The following is a 16,221-nucleotide window of genomic DNA, read 5'->3' on the forward strand; positions in this document are numbered from 1 at the left end:
CCTTGCTCCCTTGATCCATGCCTAACCTATTTCATTCTGAGATTACTAGCAAACACATCAAGGCATCTTATGGAATCAAAGAAGAACTAGAATTCATCAAAATAAGGCTTAAAAAGCATGTTTTTACACTTAGGCACAAATACGGGAGAGATTACAAAACCATGCCAATTCATAGGTTAAATGCGAGAAAAGGTTATCAAAATACCCTAAATTCAATACAAGATAAACCCTAAAAATGGGGTTTATCATCATCAAACAAGCTTATCACAACTAACACTGGATGAATCCAGTGTCACCTTAACAAATGTTTTGAGTATTTCACAGAAAGAAGACTGGCGAAGGTCATTTATACAATATTTACAAATAAAAACGATACCTGAGAATATCCAAGACAAAAGACAATTCAAAAGGATATCTAACTTTTTTTTACCATGGTGGGAGTTGAGTCATACAAACGAGGTTTCACAAGAACTCTATTAAAATCCCTAAACAAAGAAGATGCCAACCTCGCCATGTACAAAGTCCACGAAGGCGAATGTGGCACACACAGAGGAGGAAGAAGCTTGGCATCCAAAATACTAAGAGCACGGTACTATTGGCCTACACTAAAACGAAATTGCATGAACAAAGTCAAACATTGTGACCATTGCCAACACCATGCACCCATCATTCACAACCCAGTCGGGCAATTACACACATCAGAGGTAAGCTGGCCCTTCAGTAAGTGGGGACTAGATATCCTCGGCCCTTTCCCACAAGCACCAGGTCAGGTTAAATTCTTAATTGTTGCTATAAATTACTTTACAAAATGGATAAAGGTTATACTTTTAGCAAAAATCAATTCTGAAAAAATGATATCTTTTGTTTGGAAAAAATCATGTGTAGATTTGGCATACCTCGTTCCATTATATAACTGATAATGGCATACAATTTATAGACCAAAAAATTCACAATTTTTTTACAAAAATTTAGAATCTCTCATCAATTTTCATCTGTAGAAGACCCTCAAACTAATGGTCTAGTTGAGGCTGCCAATAGGTTCATATTGCAAGCACTTAAAAAATTGAACGATTCTAAAGGACAATGGGTCGAGCTCATTCCAGAAATTCTATGGAGCTATAACACAACAGAACAATCATCAACTAAAGAGACTTGATAAACCACAACTTTATGGTTTATCTTATATCGAATTTGGTAAATTTTATCAACTTTTCCTATATTTAATCAATAAAATAACATACTTTCGTGAATCTCTCCTAAGTTGTGCTTAAGAGTAAAAACATACTTTTTAGGCTCTTAATTTGCTAAATTTAATTCAATTTAATTTTATTTGATTCCTTGATGTGTTTGGTAAGTGATTTCAGGCTTAGAAGAAAAAGATTGGATTGAAGAAATGAAAAAAAGCATGTAAAGTGGAGAATTCATGAAGAAATGAAGTTTTAGAAATCTGCCCGGTTGCACGTACACATGACTTGAAATTTCGCCATGTTGCGCGTATGCATTCCTTCCGCATACGCATGACACGAAGCACATGACTCACTTAAAGAAAATGTGGCTGGCAATTTCTGGACCTATTCAAGCCCAAATCCAACTCATTTCTAAAGTATCTGAGGCCAAATTCAAGAAGAAAAAGGGAAGAGCAATGGTGTTTAGTTTAGAATCATGTTTTAGGTTATTTTCTAGAGAGAGAAACTCTCTTTTTTCTCTAGAATTAGGGTAGATTTAGGTTAATCTCTCTTAGATTTAGGTTTTAATCTTATTTTGATTTAGTTTTTCTTGCAATTTCTTATTACTACGTCCTTACTCTCTTAGTTTTACTTGCTGTTTCCTTTATTTTGTTGCTTTTGCTCTTATGAACCCCTATTGATTTTAATTTCCATTTAATGCAATTGGAGGTTTCTATGTTTGTTGTTGCTTAATTGAGTTGTTATTGTTGTTATCTTGTATTAAGTAGCTTTAGATTTTATTATTATTACAATTTTACCAAGATTTGATTTTATGCCTCCCAAGTGTTTAATAAAATGTTTGGTATTATTTTAGAGTAAATTTTAGTACTCTTGACTTGAGATTGAAAACTTAGGTTCCTTGATATCATTAATGTCCAGTGTGATTGGTAATTTAGGGTTGTTAGTTGGTTTTAGGATCAATTATGTCCACTTGACTTCACCCTCCGATGTTAGAGGATAACAAAATGGAATTAATCCTTTGTAATTACCATGTTGTGGTCAATGATCTAAGGTAGGAAACCTTGACTCTTAATCCTTGCCATGAGTGTCTTTTAGCATTTATAGTTTCTTAGTTGTAGTTTTACTTTCTTGTTCATCATTCTAAAAATCCCCAAAATTCTCATAACCAATAATATGTACACTTCCCTACAATTTCTTTGGGAGATGACCCGAATATTCTCGGTTTTTATTGATTTAACTTAAGTGACAAACAAATTAAACTTTGATTGAGAGTTATCTGTTGGTTTGGATCTATACTTCAATAGAATTATTTTGTGAAAATTCTGAACCGACGATTTCCCTGACGTCAAGGCTCTCTTCATACTAGTATATGGTTGTGATGCCATGATATCAGTTGAAGTATCACACCAATCCCACCAAACACAAAATATCACTGACGATGCAAACACCGAGCTAAGAGCAACCAGAACTCGACTTAGTAGAAGAAAACCGTGACAAAGAATTAAACTAACAATGTGCAACTCAACTTACTATAACTTGGAAATACAACAAGAGAATCAAACCGAGGTCATTACATGAAAGAGACCTCATCCTAAGGAAAACAGAAGAAGCACGCAAACCATCGGGACATGAAAAACTTAGTGCCAATTGGGAAGGCCCTTTTTGAGTATCGAAAGTCCTCGGACGAGAAGCATACAAGCTTCAAAGCTTTGCCAGCAATGACCTTCCAAGTACTTGGAATAGCTCGTCTCTAAAACTTTATTATAGTTAAGTCTATACGTCGGGACAAGGTGCTGTACTCTTTTTCCTACAACCAAATTTTATCTCTATGTTGGGTTATGTTGGAGAGGTTTTAACGAGGCACACCCCCACACTTTCTAACTCTGTCAGATCCTCAATCAATGACATACTATCCTATACCTCATTGTTTACACTACTTACTGTCCTTGGCTCAACCAAACTATTCATTGTTACTTTTTCATACATTACATCACAATCAAACACACTACTTGCCATTTTTACATGTACTATCCTTATTTTTTCTCAAAATCAAACCAACTCCATACCAGTTTATACAAACATAAAACTATGATATTCAAATTATATCAAACAAAACATGGTGTTGCAAAATATTTTCAACATCAACCAAACTACATGCATACACATCAAAAGCAACGTAATACCTACTGTAAATACAAATATCAAATTCTGTTAACACCAAAATACCATCAAAACATAAGCATTGTCTAATCCAAAATACCAAGTTTAATCGAGATGTATCCTGGTCATCAGTTCATGAACACCTACTACTATCTAATTAGTTACAAAATTTTTAATATAACACAAGTTCATTTAACTAAACCAGAAAAAACAATCAGGACGCATCGACATTCTCATCTTCTCCCTCCTGTTTGATTCATCATCAACCAGTTCCCCATCAGCCACAATCTTAGATGGGTCCATACAAAAAAAAATCAACACTAGGAGCAAAGAGTTTAGCTTGTTGAAATGCCCTTTCAAACCCACTTGTGAACATCTCCAACCTATGATGATCCCTTTTACTCTCCACATTCTTTTTCCAACTTTAATTGCTCAAGCGTTTCTTACAACTGTTTCTTATTCTCAGTATTTTTCTAACAACTTTTCATACATATTCTTATCATAAGAATCTTTGACATGAGCTATCTTCTAAGTCTGAGCTATGCACATTAAGCGAGCAGCCATCACCTGCACACAAGACGCTATAAAACACCCAACCAATTTACATCAACAAAAATAGATCAAAACAGCCTTTCAAATTACCTGTAAATATTGCGTCACCCCAACACCTCCAACACTCTTAATCAGCTTCACATTCATCGGACACTGACAGTATTAATCACACATAAGCATGAAAGGAAAATGCTCACTCTAAAGCAAAGTAAGATCATCATTCCCTTTATAGCCATGTAATTCTTTTTAATTTTTGGTAAACTTCTCCTCCTCAACCAGGTCAACAAGCCTCTCAGTCACTTTTGAACCAGTCAAATCTACCACATCACCTTTTTCAATCTCAGCCTTTGTTTTCTTCCTCTTCACCCTTTTCTATGAAGATGGCTGATTTACCTCGGCCTCACCCTCTGCCTTCATATTACTGGTTGAACCCTCTTTTTTCACATGTTTTGCTTTGAAGAAGGTGCGCAAATTACTTGTTGTGACCTTTGGAGCCCTCCCATCTGCACACCACAAAGTAACAACCATAAAAAATTACACTTACACAGCTATTTAATACAAAAACTTTCATTACCTATATACTCAGCAACACCATCCCTATCTACTTCCCACTCGAGCAACTCAAACATAGACAACAGTCTAGACGATGATATATTGTTCACTAAAAAATTCACCACCATTTTATCCTGGTACTCCATCTCCATACCTAATATTTGTTGAGGCCAATGACACCAATACAATGGGAACCTTTCTAACAAATACTCATCCAAATACCACGAAAACTCATCCTCAGCAGACCTCACCTTTACATACATAACTTTAAAACCTTTAAAGATGATTTATACAAATTAAATATACCTCGGTTCGGCACACTAGCCAAGTTTACCTACACTCCCCTCTTAACACCTTTGGCCTAAAACAAGGCAAAAATACCTCTAATGAAGGTTCCAACTCCAAGTGCTCCATCAGAATCTGAAAAACTCTAACAAATACCTACGCATTCGGATGCAACTGTGAAGGCGCACACCTCATTTGATTCAAAACACCATACTCAAATTCAATAAACGGAAACTTCACTCCTAACTCCACAAACACATATGAATCCATATAAAAAAACTCAAACCCTTTTCCTCTATGGCAAACCCTATCTGACGAATTACAGGGAACAAACTCTAACTTCACACCACTACCTTCTTTAACCCACCCAACAATACCCAATTGAGACACGCTATATTCATCACAAAACCATGAAATGTAACTCATAAAAGCAACGTCAACCCATGAGTAGGGATCATTTTCATCTGGAATAAATTCTTCATTATTATCCTTTTGTTTTCATCTTTTTCCTTCCCTTCCCCTGTTTTCTTTTTTCCTCTCTTCGTCTTCCCACCTTTCACATCCCTTTTTTTTTCACCCATTTACTTTCAAACAACAGCACAACAATTGACTGAACCACACAAGCAAAAGAAAAAGAAAGTACCAAGGTAAAACGCTACTAACCTTTCCTACTATTCATCCTTCATTTCTTCTCTTTGAAAAACTATATTGCACCCCAAGGCGACAAAAGAAGAGAAAAAATATCAATTTTATTATCTCACAAACACAACCATTCACTCCAATAAAGTAAAGTAAACGAACGCTCCTGATGACGAGACTTTTCATATATCCAAATGCAAACCATTGATTCAAGCTATTACCACACATGATCTACAAACATGACTAGTATAACCTTCTCGATAACTATAGCTGTAACAGCAAACCTGCATTTTATTTTTATTATTTTTATTTTTATTTTTCATTCATCCCTCATCTTTTCAAAATTTTTCTCATTTGGCAAATTTACAAAAAACACGTGACTGTGCTCTCATAACAGACTTATCCTGTAAAGTTAAATATCACCCAGGAGTAGTTACCACAAAAGTAGGCCAATATTTTCAACATTTCTGAGAATATCAATAATCGTCTAGATTACAAACAGCCATATAAATACACAAACTCTTGAGACGAGAAAGGTAAGCTATTCACTCTAAACAACATATATCTCGTCTTATACTCTTTTAAATTTGAATGTTGGAGTGTCTTTGCAGGTGTCCATCGCTGCTATTGTTAAAGGAGTCGACGTATATCTCATCCAATTCAAAAAAAAAAATTCAAACATTGAGTAGGACGAGCTATATCTTAAAGCCGGTATGTAGGAACAAAATATATTAAGTTATTAATGAGTATTAGATATAGTTTTGTGTTTACAAGAGTTTGTTATTTACTTATTTTATTAGAAATTCTTATTTTCAACTTTTCAAGCTAGGTGAAGACTGAAGACTCAGCACGCCGCAGGCACTATGATTATAAAATTATTCACATGAGCATGTGAGTGGAAACCATCTCCCACTCCCATTAAATGGGGAAAATTAAAATAAATGTTTTTAAAAAATAAAAGATTTTCCTCAGCCAAGTAAACTAAATTGAGGAGAATTGCGAATCTCCAGCAATCACTTTTTAGGGTTAAACTCATGATAGTATTTTGAATTGGATGCATAAACTATAAATATAACTCTAAACAGTTCTCCACAAAAAAAAAAAAAAAACTCTAAACAGTTCAACTAATTAATTGGTCTCATGTTTCATTTTCAATCCGTTGTCTACATCATTCTTTAACTAATCAATTAAATTCCTTGTTAATGATACATGTCAATATTTAATGCACATGTGTTGGAAGGAATAATAATTTTTAACCTGAACTATTAACATAGTAATTCTAAGATTTTAAGACATCTTGTAAGTGTTCTATATACACACACACACACACAAAAGATTACAACTTACAACTAACACCATAACGGAAAAAAAAAAGGGGGGGGGGGGTTACAACTAACATACCAATTCTACATTAGATTTTTTAATGTATTGCTTTACTTAAAGTGATAGTTATTTCGAAAAAAAAAGCCAATAAGGCCAAAGAAAACCACATGATTTTCCTCCAATAATTTTCATAAAATCATGATAATTTTTTCATTGCATAGAAGTATTACTAGGTAATATATGTTTTTTTTTTGGGATAAAGAATATTTTTTGTCGTTAATGTTTTTAATTTTGTGCTAATGTTTTACATAAAATTAACGTTTAGGGATAATTTTGATACAAATAAAAAATGTTAAAGATAAATTGGAATTAAATTAAACGTTGGAGATAATTTTTTAAAAAAACTTAAAAATATTAGAGATAAAAACATACTTCACTTTTACTTTTTAAATAAATTAGACAATTCTCAATCTTAATCAGACCGACTATATTAAAAGACATTATATTTTACCATTCAACTAAAACTTCAGCTGCAAATAGGTGATGTGTCTACGTTCCTATGAAGTCATCTATATATTTTAGCTTTTTTTTTTTTTTGGTCATATACACTCGCACACTACATATTTTAGCATTTTATAAGAAACAAGTGCATATATGCATGTATCCACCTCAATTGCCCATTCCATAACTGGGCTTGAAGTCCATTATTTTTACAATAGATTCAGCGGCATAAGCCCATTTATAAAAATGGTATTTATCACAAAAACTAGGCCCAACATGGCTGACATGCCGCCCCACTAAGTGTTAACTATGTCTAAAATGATACCAAAACCAAAACTGTCTAAAATACTTTCGAATCCACAATCTGATTTTTTGAATTCAGTCCAAAGTCCAAACATCTTTTTTGTATTTTCTTTAGACTGTCAAAATGGAATAAACCAATAGAGTCAATTCATTTTAGCACAAATTGATCTGAGTTCGATTAACCTAAAAAGAAGGTTAAACATACTAACTTACATGTTAAAGGGACAACAAGTTTAAATTTTCTTTGGCAATTTTCAAAAGAATTACTACTACTTTTTCTAATTTCTTTTACTAATTTGATTCCAAAACTCAGCTCAATCCACTAAAAAAAATTTATTTTTTTTTGTTTTTTGTCAAATAGTATCATTTTTCTTCAATTTTTTTTTTGTCTAAAATTAGATTTTTTATATTTTTTAAATAAAGCATAAAAAAAGCAAATGAGTCTGTTCATTAAATTCATCAAAGTGGTCATTAATAGTCTGAACTAAAATATTAAAATCCATAAACAAATAAAAATAAATAAACCATTTCGTATAACTTTTTCAATATTTATGTCTGTAAATTTGTATTATCTAAATTTTAGATTTTTATTTGCGAGATAAAGTATGATATTTTATTTTTAAATATTTTTTTATATTTTTTTTATCCCACTTATGATATAAATGACGAAAAATCACACTTTGACCCAGTTTAAATAAACAGTTTAATTAAACTCATTTTAAAAAAATATCTTAAATAATAAATACTTATATTAAAAATAGCTTATAAATAAGTTATTTTGTGTTTTATTTTTTAGTTCTAAAAATGTTTATTTTAAAAAAAATGTGATAAAAAGTTTTTTATTACGAGAGAAATCTCTATAAACATTTAAATAACTTCTTAAAAAACTACAATTTAATTTTAAAAAATTCATTAAACATTAATACTACTACTTTTTATAAGTCAAAAACTAAAAAAAAAAATTTAAAACTTTTCAAACAAATTAAAAATCTTCTAAGATAAAATTTAAAATTTAAAAGATTTATATTTATATATCACTTCAGTCCAAGTACACTAGTATAGCCTAACGTATGTTAGACTTGAATTCATGTAAGAGTATTTATTCAATTTCTCACTAATTTAGTGAATGATGAGTTTTAACTAAGTACAAATTTGAGTCATGATTTACGAATATAATAAGATCATATTTATACTTCTATTATCTAATTGATCTAAATAAAAAAATAAAAGTTAAAACGATAAACATGCAATCCCAAAGGATAAAATACATAACTAAACCAAAGGTATATCAAAATTATATATCTTTTAAAATAAAAATCGTTATATCAAAGGATCATGTATATATCTATATAAATTAAATTGACTTAATTTAAATTAATTTTTTTATTAATAAATCGAATTGACCTAAGTCCATTTTCATGGAACATAGTGTATACAAATAAATCGAATTGACCTAATTCGATTTATAAGAAATTGAGTAGTAGAGGTGTTCATGGATCGAATCTAATCCGCATATTCGCGGTGTTTATTCAAATCCGATAAAAAAATTACAGATATGAATCCGATCGGTAAGACTATCGGATTGAATCAGATCCGCATACTAATTGGATCAGATTGTGGATTTTGTGTTGGTATCCGCATATCCGCGTATCCGCAAAAATAAAAAAATAAATAACTAAATATTCTTTTTATGTTTTATTCTAACTAATAATTATCATATATGTTGTATTATTTTAATTTATTATTTAAGAAAAATATGTTTAATATTATTTTAAAAGTAAACATATTTAAAAAAAATAGAAAAATGAATTTTATTGAAATTTTTTAAATAAAAATAAGTTTTTAAAAATATTTTTGAATTTTGCGAATATATCCGATATCCGATCCGATCGGATCAAAGCTTAAAACTGCGGATATTGGATCCGATCCGATCCGCGTTCACCCTTACTAAGTAGATGCTAGTAAATTGAATTGACTTCATTCAATTTACTACTGAACAACCCATTTATAGTAAATCGAATCAGCTTAATTCAATTTAGTACTGGTATAAATCGTTGACATTTGCTACCTTTAAATTAATTATTTATTTATTCTATAAGAAATTTAAAATATAAATATCAATAAGAAAATACCCCATTTAAATTCAAATAAAATATAAAAAAATCAAAACGAATAAGAATAAAAATCTAATTTTTTTGTTTTACTTCAAATTTCAGAAAATCTATATTTTTAGTTCGTCATTTTATAATGTATAACTATCTGTTACTTCTAACTCTAAAAAAATTCAAGTTTTAATTCTATGCCACTTTAAAGTGCTATACTTTATATTAACATTTTCAACATCAAAACTCTCAATAATGATTCTTTAGATGCTAATAAGTTAAAGAATAATTTTTAATGAATTTTTAAAAATCGTTTAATATTCCGTTTTAAATTCATAAGTTTATAAAAATGTAGATTTTCTGAAATTTGAACTAAAACACAAAAATTAAAATTTTTTTATTTGTTTTGATTTTTTTATATTTTATTTGAATCTAAATAGGAATATTTTTTTATTGACATTTATATTTTAAAGTTAATATAGAATAAATAAACAATTAACTTGAAAACATAAATCGAATTAAACTCATTTGATTTATTATATATGGACGGTTCAATAATAAATTGAATTAGGTCAATTCAATTTACTAGCATCTACTCAATTCCCTTATAAATCGAATTAGGTCAATTCGATTTATTAGTGTACACTATATTTTTTGTAAATCGAATTGACTTAATTCAATTTACTACTAAAAAGACTAATTTAAATTAGATTAATTTGATTTATATAGATATATACATGAGATTTTAACTTTAAAGTAACGATTTTTATTTTAAAAAATTTATGTAATTTTGAGATGCCTTTGGTTTAGTTATGAATTTTACCCAATAATAAAGATATTAACATGACTCTTTTAATGCCAAATAATAACTATTTATCCATCGTTATTCTAGGATTAACCAGAAGAAAAATTTGCAGTTTTATTTTTTGCTTGGGTAACAAAATTAAACTGGCAAAATCTTTACCATCTTCCATATCACTTGCCAAAATAAAAAAAAATATATTTACTATTCTCCATTAAAAAATATCTTTCTGCACACCAAAAGTTGACATCCTCTTAGTCATCTTTTAAACTTAGGAGTACAGAAAGTGGATGAATGATTTTTTCTTCTTTCAGGACACAAAATAACTAACATTGTTAATATACAATTTAAGCAATGACACAAAAACAAACAATAGTATTCAAAAATCAAAACTTTTTTTTTTTAAGGATAGAATAACTTTGCAAACAAAAGCTCATTCCAAGTGTCTTGAAGGCCAGGCAAACACCAATGAACACAATCAGCATAGCTAACAGGGTTTGCTAATTGTTCTGCTGTCAAGGGGCTCCATTGCTTCTTGTATATTGAAGTGTGTGCATCTTTTCTGTAACTAGATAGCTGTGTTATGTTAAGTAATGTTATGGGAACTTTGGATTTTTTGAACACTTCTCCAATCACTTGCATTATGCTCTTCCTAGAATCTGAGCCCCAATAATTTGGATCTTCAATCATACTTGTTTCATTGTAGCAATTCTTTCCTGCTTCACCTCCCCAATCTATACTTCTGCCATGTATAAACATACTATCAATAAGTGTAAAATTCTCTTGTATATACATAAAAAATCAACTATTAAATCGATCATTCGTATAAAATATAAATATAAAATACACATTGAAAATGAGTTAAATAACACATAAATTTATATACAAATATCTAATAACTTATTTGATAATTAATTTAATAGCTAACTTTTAATGTACACATACTTTTGTTTTCATCATCACAAAAATTTGACTTTTAAGATAATTAGGTTTAGAATTTATTATATAGAAAAAGTATAGGTAAACAATGAAAATATTAAATAATGTGAATAAAGGATATATTTGATGTTCATTTTACTAAGTATGTGGATGATTATTCTAATAATAAGATTTAAATAGAAAATTTGGAAGTGTAGTGTATTTTAATTTAATTAGTAGTTATTCATGTTATTCAAAAAAGTTATTAGTTACCTAATATAATCCTGTTATATAATGTAAAAATACATTCTGTTGTTGTTGTTTTTTTTTTTTTTTTTGAGTATTCCATTATTATCGAACTAATTCTTAAATTATTTAGCATAACTCCTACATAAAGACCAAATTTTAGTCTTATAAACATATTTTTAGTTGGCTTTGCCATTTGACTAGAGAATCATTGACTAAATATGATAATATAAAATATTTTATTAATTTATAATTTAAAATACTCTTTACTACAAGAGAAACAAAAAAGCTCTTGACTTATCCATTAAACTATCTAGATGATTCATGAAAAAATAGTTTCTATAAGAAAGACAAAAAAAAATTATTAAACCAATGGAAAAAAGAGATGAAAGTTTTTTTTAAAAAAAAAAAAAGTGGGGCAAAATGGATGAAAACACACATATTAAATTAACCCAATAATGTTAATTAAAGTTTAAATGTATATGTGAGGTATAGTACTAACTTTTGATGAGAAGGTGACATGCTGGTGAAGAAGACTCTAGTTTTCTTGGGGTCCATATTCAACTTCACCCATCTAAGCATGCTTTTCATACCCATACGATAAGCATCTTCTGTTGATACCTCCACTATCTCTTTCACTTCATCATCAAAAGATCCAAGCCTATTGTATAATACAAAAATTCAATTAGAGATCAAATAAATTAAAGTTTGTTTGAATAGAAGAAGAACATGACATACAAGATCTTCATCTTCAAGCCAGTCATCCACCAAAGATAAGTGTTGAACACCATAATGTCAACGTTTTTCCAATGTTGACCATGCTTGTTGATTGAACCCTTTCTCACTACCCTATCTGATATCCTATGAACCACTGCGTTGTCTGAGTTTGATTCAAGAAGAAATGGTGCCCAATAGAACTCAATTGTCGCATTATATTCCTAGTAGTAATAATAATAATAGTTAATAATATTATAATATAGAAAAAGAAACTCTTGTAAAACCAGCAATTTTTATTATTTTTTTATCATTATTTTACGAATATAAATACTAAATTATTTTTAATAAATAAATTTTATTAATTTATGTGTATAAACTTTAAAAAATATAAATACAAAACTATACTAATTTATATATACAAAATTTTTATAATTATAGTTATAAATTATATATTTATAGGTAAAATTTATATAAATATAAATACAAATTATTACTAACAAAAGATAATAATATTTATTGATTATGCAACATTATTCGAATAACAGCATAAGAATATGGTAGGTGAAATAATTATATACCTTGGCTGTGAATACAGTGAGTGAATCATGATCAAAGGTTTGCATGGACTTTTGATGAGGAGGAATGAGGTGATGGAGAAGGCAAACAAAAGAAACAAATTGACCACGATTCAGGGAGTCTCCCACAAACATCATCCTCTTCCCTCGAAGTGTCTCAAGCATCATGCTCGCATTGAATCTGCAGTGGTTTTTTTTTTTTTTACATAACATTATTCACTGCATTATTAATTAGTTTATTACTTCCAACTTTTTTTCCAACTTTATGTGGGGATTAATTATCAACACAAAAATAAAATCAGTTTTTTCCTGGTTTATCAAATGTTAGAAAGACTACCGTATTTTTTATTTTTTTTTGGACTGGAGAAAGACTAATGTATACCTTACATTATTTTCCTTGAAATATTTTGTCGCTCTTGGATCCGAATAAAATTTGTTTTTGTTATTATTAGATGGGCCTGATGGATTTTACAGACTTTTTTGTACTATCCACTCGGCCCATAGTTGCAGTTGACTTTATTTTGTCACAGAAACGAATCATTCTTGAAGAGCAATAACGATGCCTTCAAATTTTAGTCACTACATCATGAGGATTGAGGGACTAAACTCGTACATATTATACACAAGATTGATGAATAAATTTCCCCGTAGAGATGAGAGTAGTTTTATTCACATTATGAGAAGTAGAAGTTAGTAAAATAATAAAATATATAATATTTCATATGTCCTTAAATTTATAATTTTTTATCATACGCAAATCTTATTTTTTGAATTAAAATATTAGAAAATTTGTTTTCGTACGTCACTGAAGCAAAAACCTAATGGCTAATGGGCAAATAGTTCTAATTATTAATAGAAAAGATTTGACGTGAGCTTCACTTCGATCATGTCTTAACCAACTCTCAACTACGCTGATGAGGACTTAAAGAAACAATGTTTTTTCTATTATACTTACTTGGGAAGATCGCAACCGTGAGGTTGCCACCTCCATTGCCGGTAGCCGGTGTCCGGTCGACCGTGCTCCTGACACGTCAGCTGAGGCTGTATGTACGGACAGTCCGCTTCCTCGTACAACGGCCTCGTCTCGTCCCTCACCCACCGTCCGCTGAACACGTCGCATCCTTCCTCCGTCTTTCCCACCGCAAACGGCAGTTTCCGCTCCCTCTTCACCCTCTCTTTAATCATCGCGCAACAACATAACAATCAAACCAACATTGTTATTCCATGAGATAATTTTTTTAATTTTATATTTAAATTAAAAAAGAGTCTAGACTCTAGAAGACAAGCGATTTTATTAAAATATGGCTAGCACTTAACTAGTAAAAGCAAAGTGAGTAATCTCACACTTTTAAATGAAATTTCACACCATTAAAATCACTAATGATAACTAATTGATAACTACAAATTACAAAATTTGCTAATTCCTTATCACTCTTCTTAAATTAATACTAGTCAATTCTCTATTTTCTATACTAAAACTATTGGCTCTTAGAGAATTATTTTTGAAGTAAAAGATTATGGACAGTTATCTTTATATAAAATTGCTAGTTAAGAGCCGTTAAATAATAATTTAGTTAAATGATTTGACTAAATTTTTATCTAATAATTATATATTATTAACTTTACGTAAAATTTTGTTTATACAAAGAGAAAAAAAATAATATAATAAAATAGTACTCACGCAAGGAGGAAGGAGAGGAAGAAGAAGAAGCAAAAAATGTGTCGGCGGTGGAATAAAGTTGGAGTTGTTCACCAAAGATGCACATGAAATCTTCGCCATAGAGTACGGCAACGAAGAGGATGAAAAGAAAGAGTGTGAAGAGGTAGGGAGAGAGGCGACCCTTGCCTCTCAGACTGAGAAGAGAGGAAGAAGAAGAAGGTGGTGAGAATGGTGGCTTCATTTAATTTGCATGCACACACCAAAAACCCACCTTCTCCTACCTTTGTGTTTGTTAGTTTTCGATATTCTTCTTCTTGGCTTCCCTTTTCTTTTTTTCCTCTCCTTTCTATCTGCCTCTCATTACTGTTATTATTATTATTATTATTATAGCATGCAAATCACTACTCTCTAAGAAATTCATAGAATATTATGAAGAAAAAGACTGAATTTCTGCCGTCAAATATAAAAACATGCATGTTGGGAAAATGAGAAATTATTATTTAGCACACAACTGTGTTGAAAAATATAAATAATTAATGACAATGATTGGAAATGGAGGATAAAAAAAAGAAGGGATGATAATAATTTTGTGTTTATTTATTAGGGTTTGTTGATTGTTTCTTATAGTTTGGCCTTTTCTTTTCTTTCTTTCAAGTATGTCAAAAATTGTTAATCAGAAATTCATCCGTTGTTGCTTAATTAAGTCATGTGTAACTAAATTAATAGATTATACTTTAAGAATGTGGCATTATACAGTAGTAGGTAGAATGGACTAGTAAATGAGAAGTGAAAAAGATGGCATCAGCAGATGACAACATATATAGTGCTATATCAGTAATTTAATTATTCATTTTTTGTATGTCATTATTCATTTTAGGATTACTACATATGAATGATATATATTGATAGTTAAAGTTATGTCTAGTATTTAACAAAGCTTGAGTGAATCAACATCTATCTATCAACAATAAACTACACTTAATAGTTTTTTTCCCCCTTTATTTTAGAGTTATTAGAATATGGAATTATTTTAACTTTCAAAAAGCTTTCTATTTTAAAGCATGAAAATGAGATTGTAACGAAAAATAATTTAAACTGTAATGATAGGTTACTTATTCAGTTTTACTTTCTGTTTGCTTTGCTTAGAAGGTGGCTAATAAGTACTATTCATTTTAGAAAAAAGACGGGTACTATATATTATTATATCTAATGCCATTATGAAAATGGGTCAAGACAACAACTATGGTATTGGCTCATTAGTCATTATTATTAAGTTAATTAAAACATTATTAATATAAATTTTAATAAGTTTAGTCCAGTATAATCATATAATTATATAGTTTATATTGACGCTATGGCTGTTGTTTTCAAAGACCGGCAATTAATTATTTAGTGTATTTACCTAACCAAAATTTTATTTAATCCCATTATTGATGAGTAAAATAATAAGAGTTATAAAGTTGGAATTTGATAATTGAATAAAAATGTGTATTATAGCTTTACTATAATTTGTCGCCACATTGTTTCTCTCATCATATATTCTTTCTCCGAATTGATTAGACAAACACCAAATTGAGGTAAGGTGGGGTATATGTATGCCCTTGATTGAGCCAAGTGGACTTTATCTCACATGCATATGGTCACAATATCTTTAATCCTAATTAAACCATCCTTTAATTTACATGAACCTCAATTTTGC

The 16,221-nt window shown here is 29.8% G+C and overlaps 1 protein-coding gene across 1 annotated transcript; it reads right to left on the reverse strand.

Moving 5' to 3' along the window:
* Positions 1-10,562: 10,562 nt before the first annotated feature.
* On the reverse strand, positions 10,563-15,050 carry LOC130940503 (protein trichome birefringence-like 33). Its single transcript, XM_057868644.1, has 6 exons — positions 14,544-15,050; positions 13,818-14,037; positions 12,866-13,043; positions 12,309-12,508; positions 12,073-12,231; positions 10,563-11,148 (listed from the first exon to the last, which is right to left on the reverse strand). The coding sequence occupies exons 1-6, from the start codon at positions 14,761-14,763 to the stop codon at positions 10,809-10,811; spliced, it is 1,317 nt and encodes a 438-aa protein (XP_057724627.1). The 5' UTR covers positions 14,764-15,050; the 3' UTR covers positions 10,563-10,808.
* Positions 15,051-16,221: the final 1,171 nt, after the last annotated feature.

The sequence above is a fragment of the Arachis stenosperma genome, chromosome 7, assembly GCF_014773155.1.
Source record: "Arachis stenosperma cultivar V10309 chromosome 7, arast.V10309.gnm1.PFL2, whole genome shotgun sequence".
In the NCBI taxonomy this organism is placed as follows: Eukaryota; Viridiplantae; Streptophyta; class Magnoliopsida; order Fabales; family Fabaceae; genus Arachis; species Arachis stenosperma.

What these genes read in the sequence shown, in the direction of transcription:
- LOC130940503 (XM_057868644.1), bottom strand. Translation starts at nt 14,763, where the DNA reads ATGAAGCCACCATTCTCACCACCTTCTTCTTCTTCCTCTCTTCTCAGT. An exon ending in TTCCTCTCCTTCCTCCTTGC is followed by an intron (nt 14,038 to 14,543) that starts GTGAGTACTATT and finishes CGATGATTAAAG; the next exon opens with AGAGGGTGAAGAGGGAGCGG. An exon ending in CACGGTTGCGATCTTCCCAA is followed by an intron (nt 13,044 to 13,817) that starts GTAAGTATAATA and finishes AAACCACTGCAG; the next exon opens with ATTCAATGCGAGCATGATGC.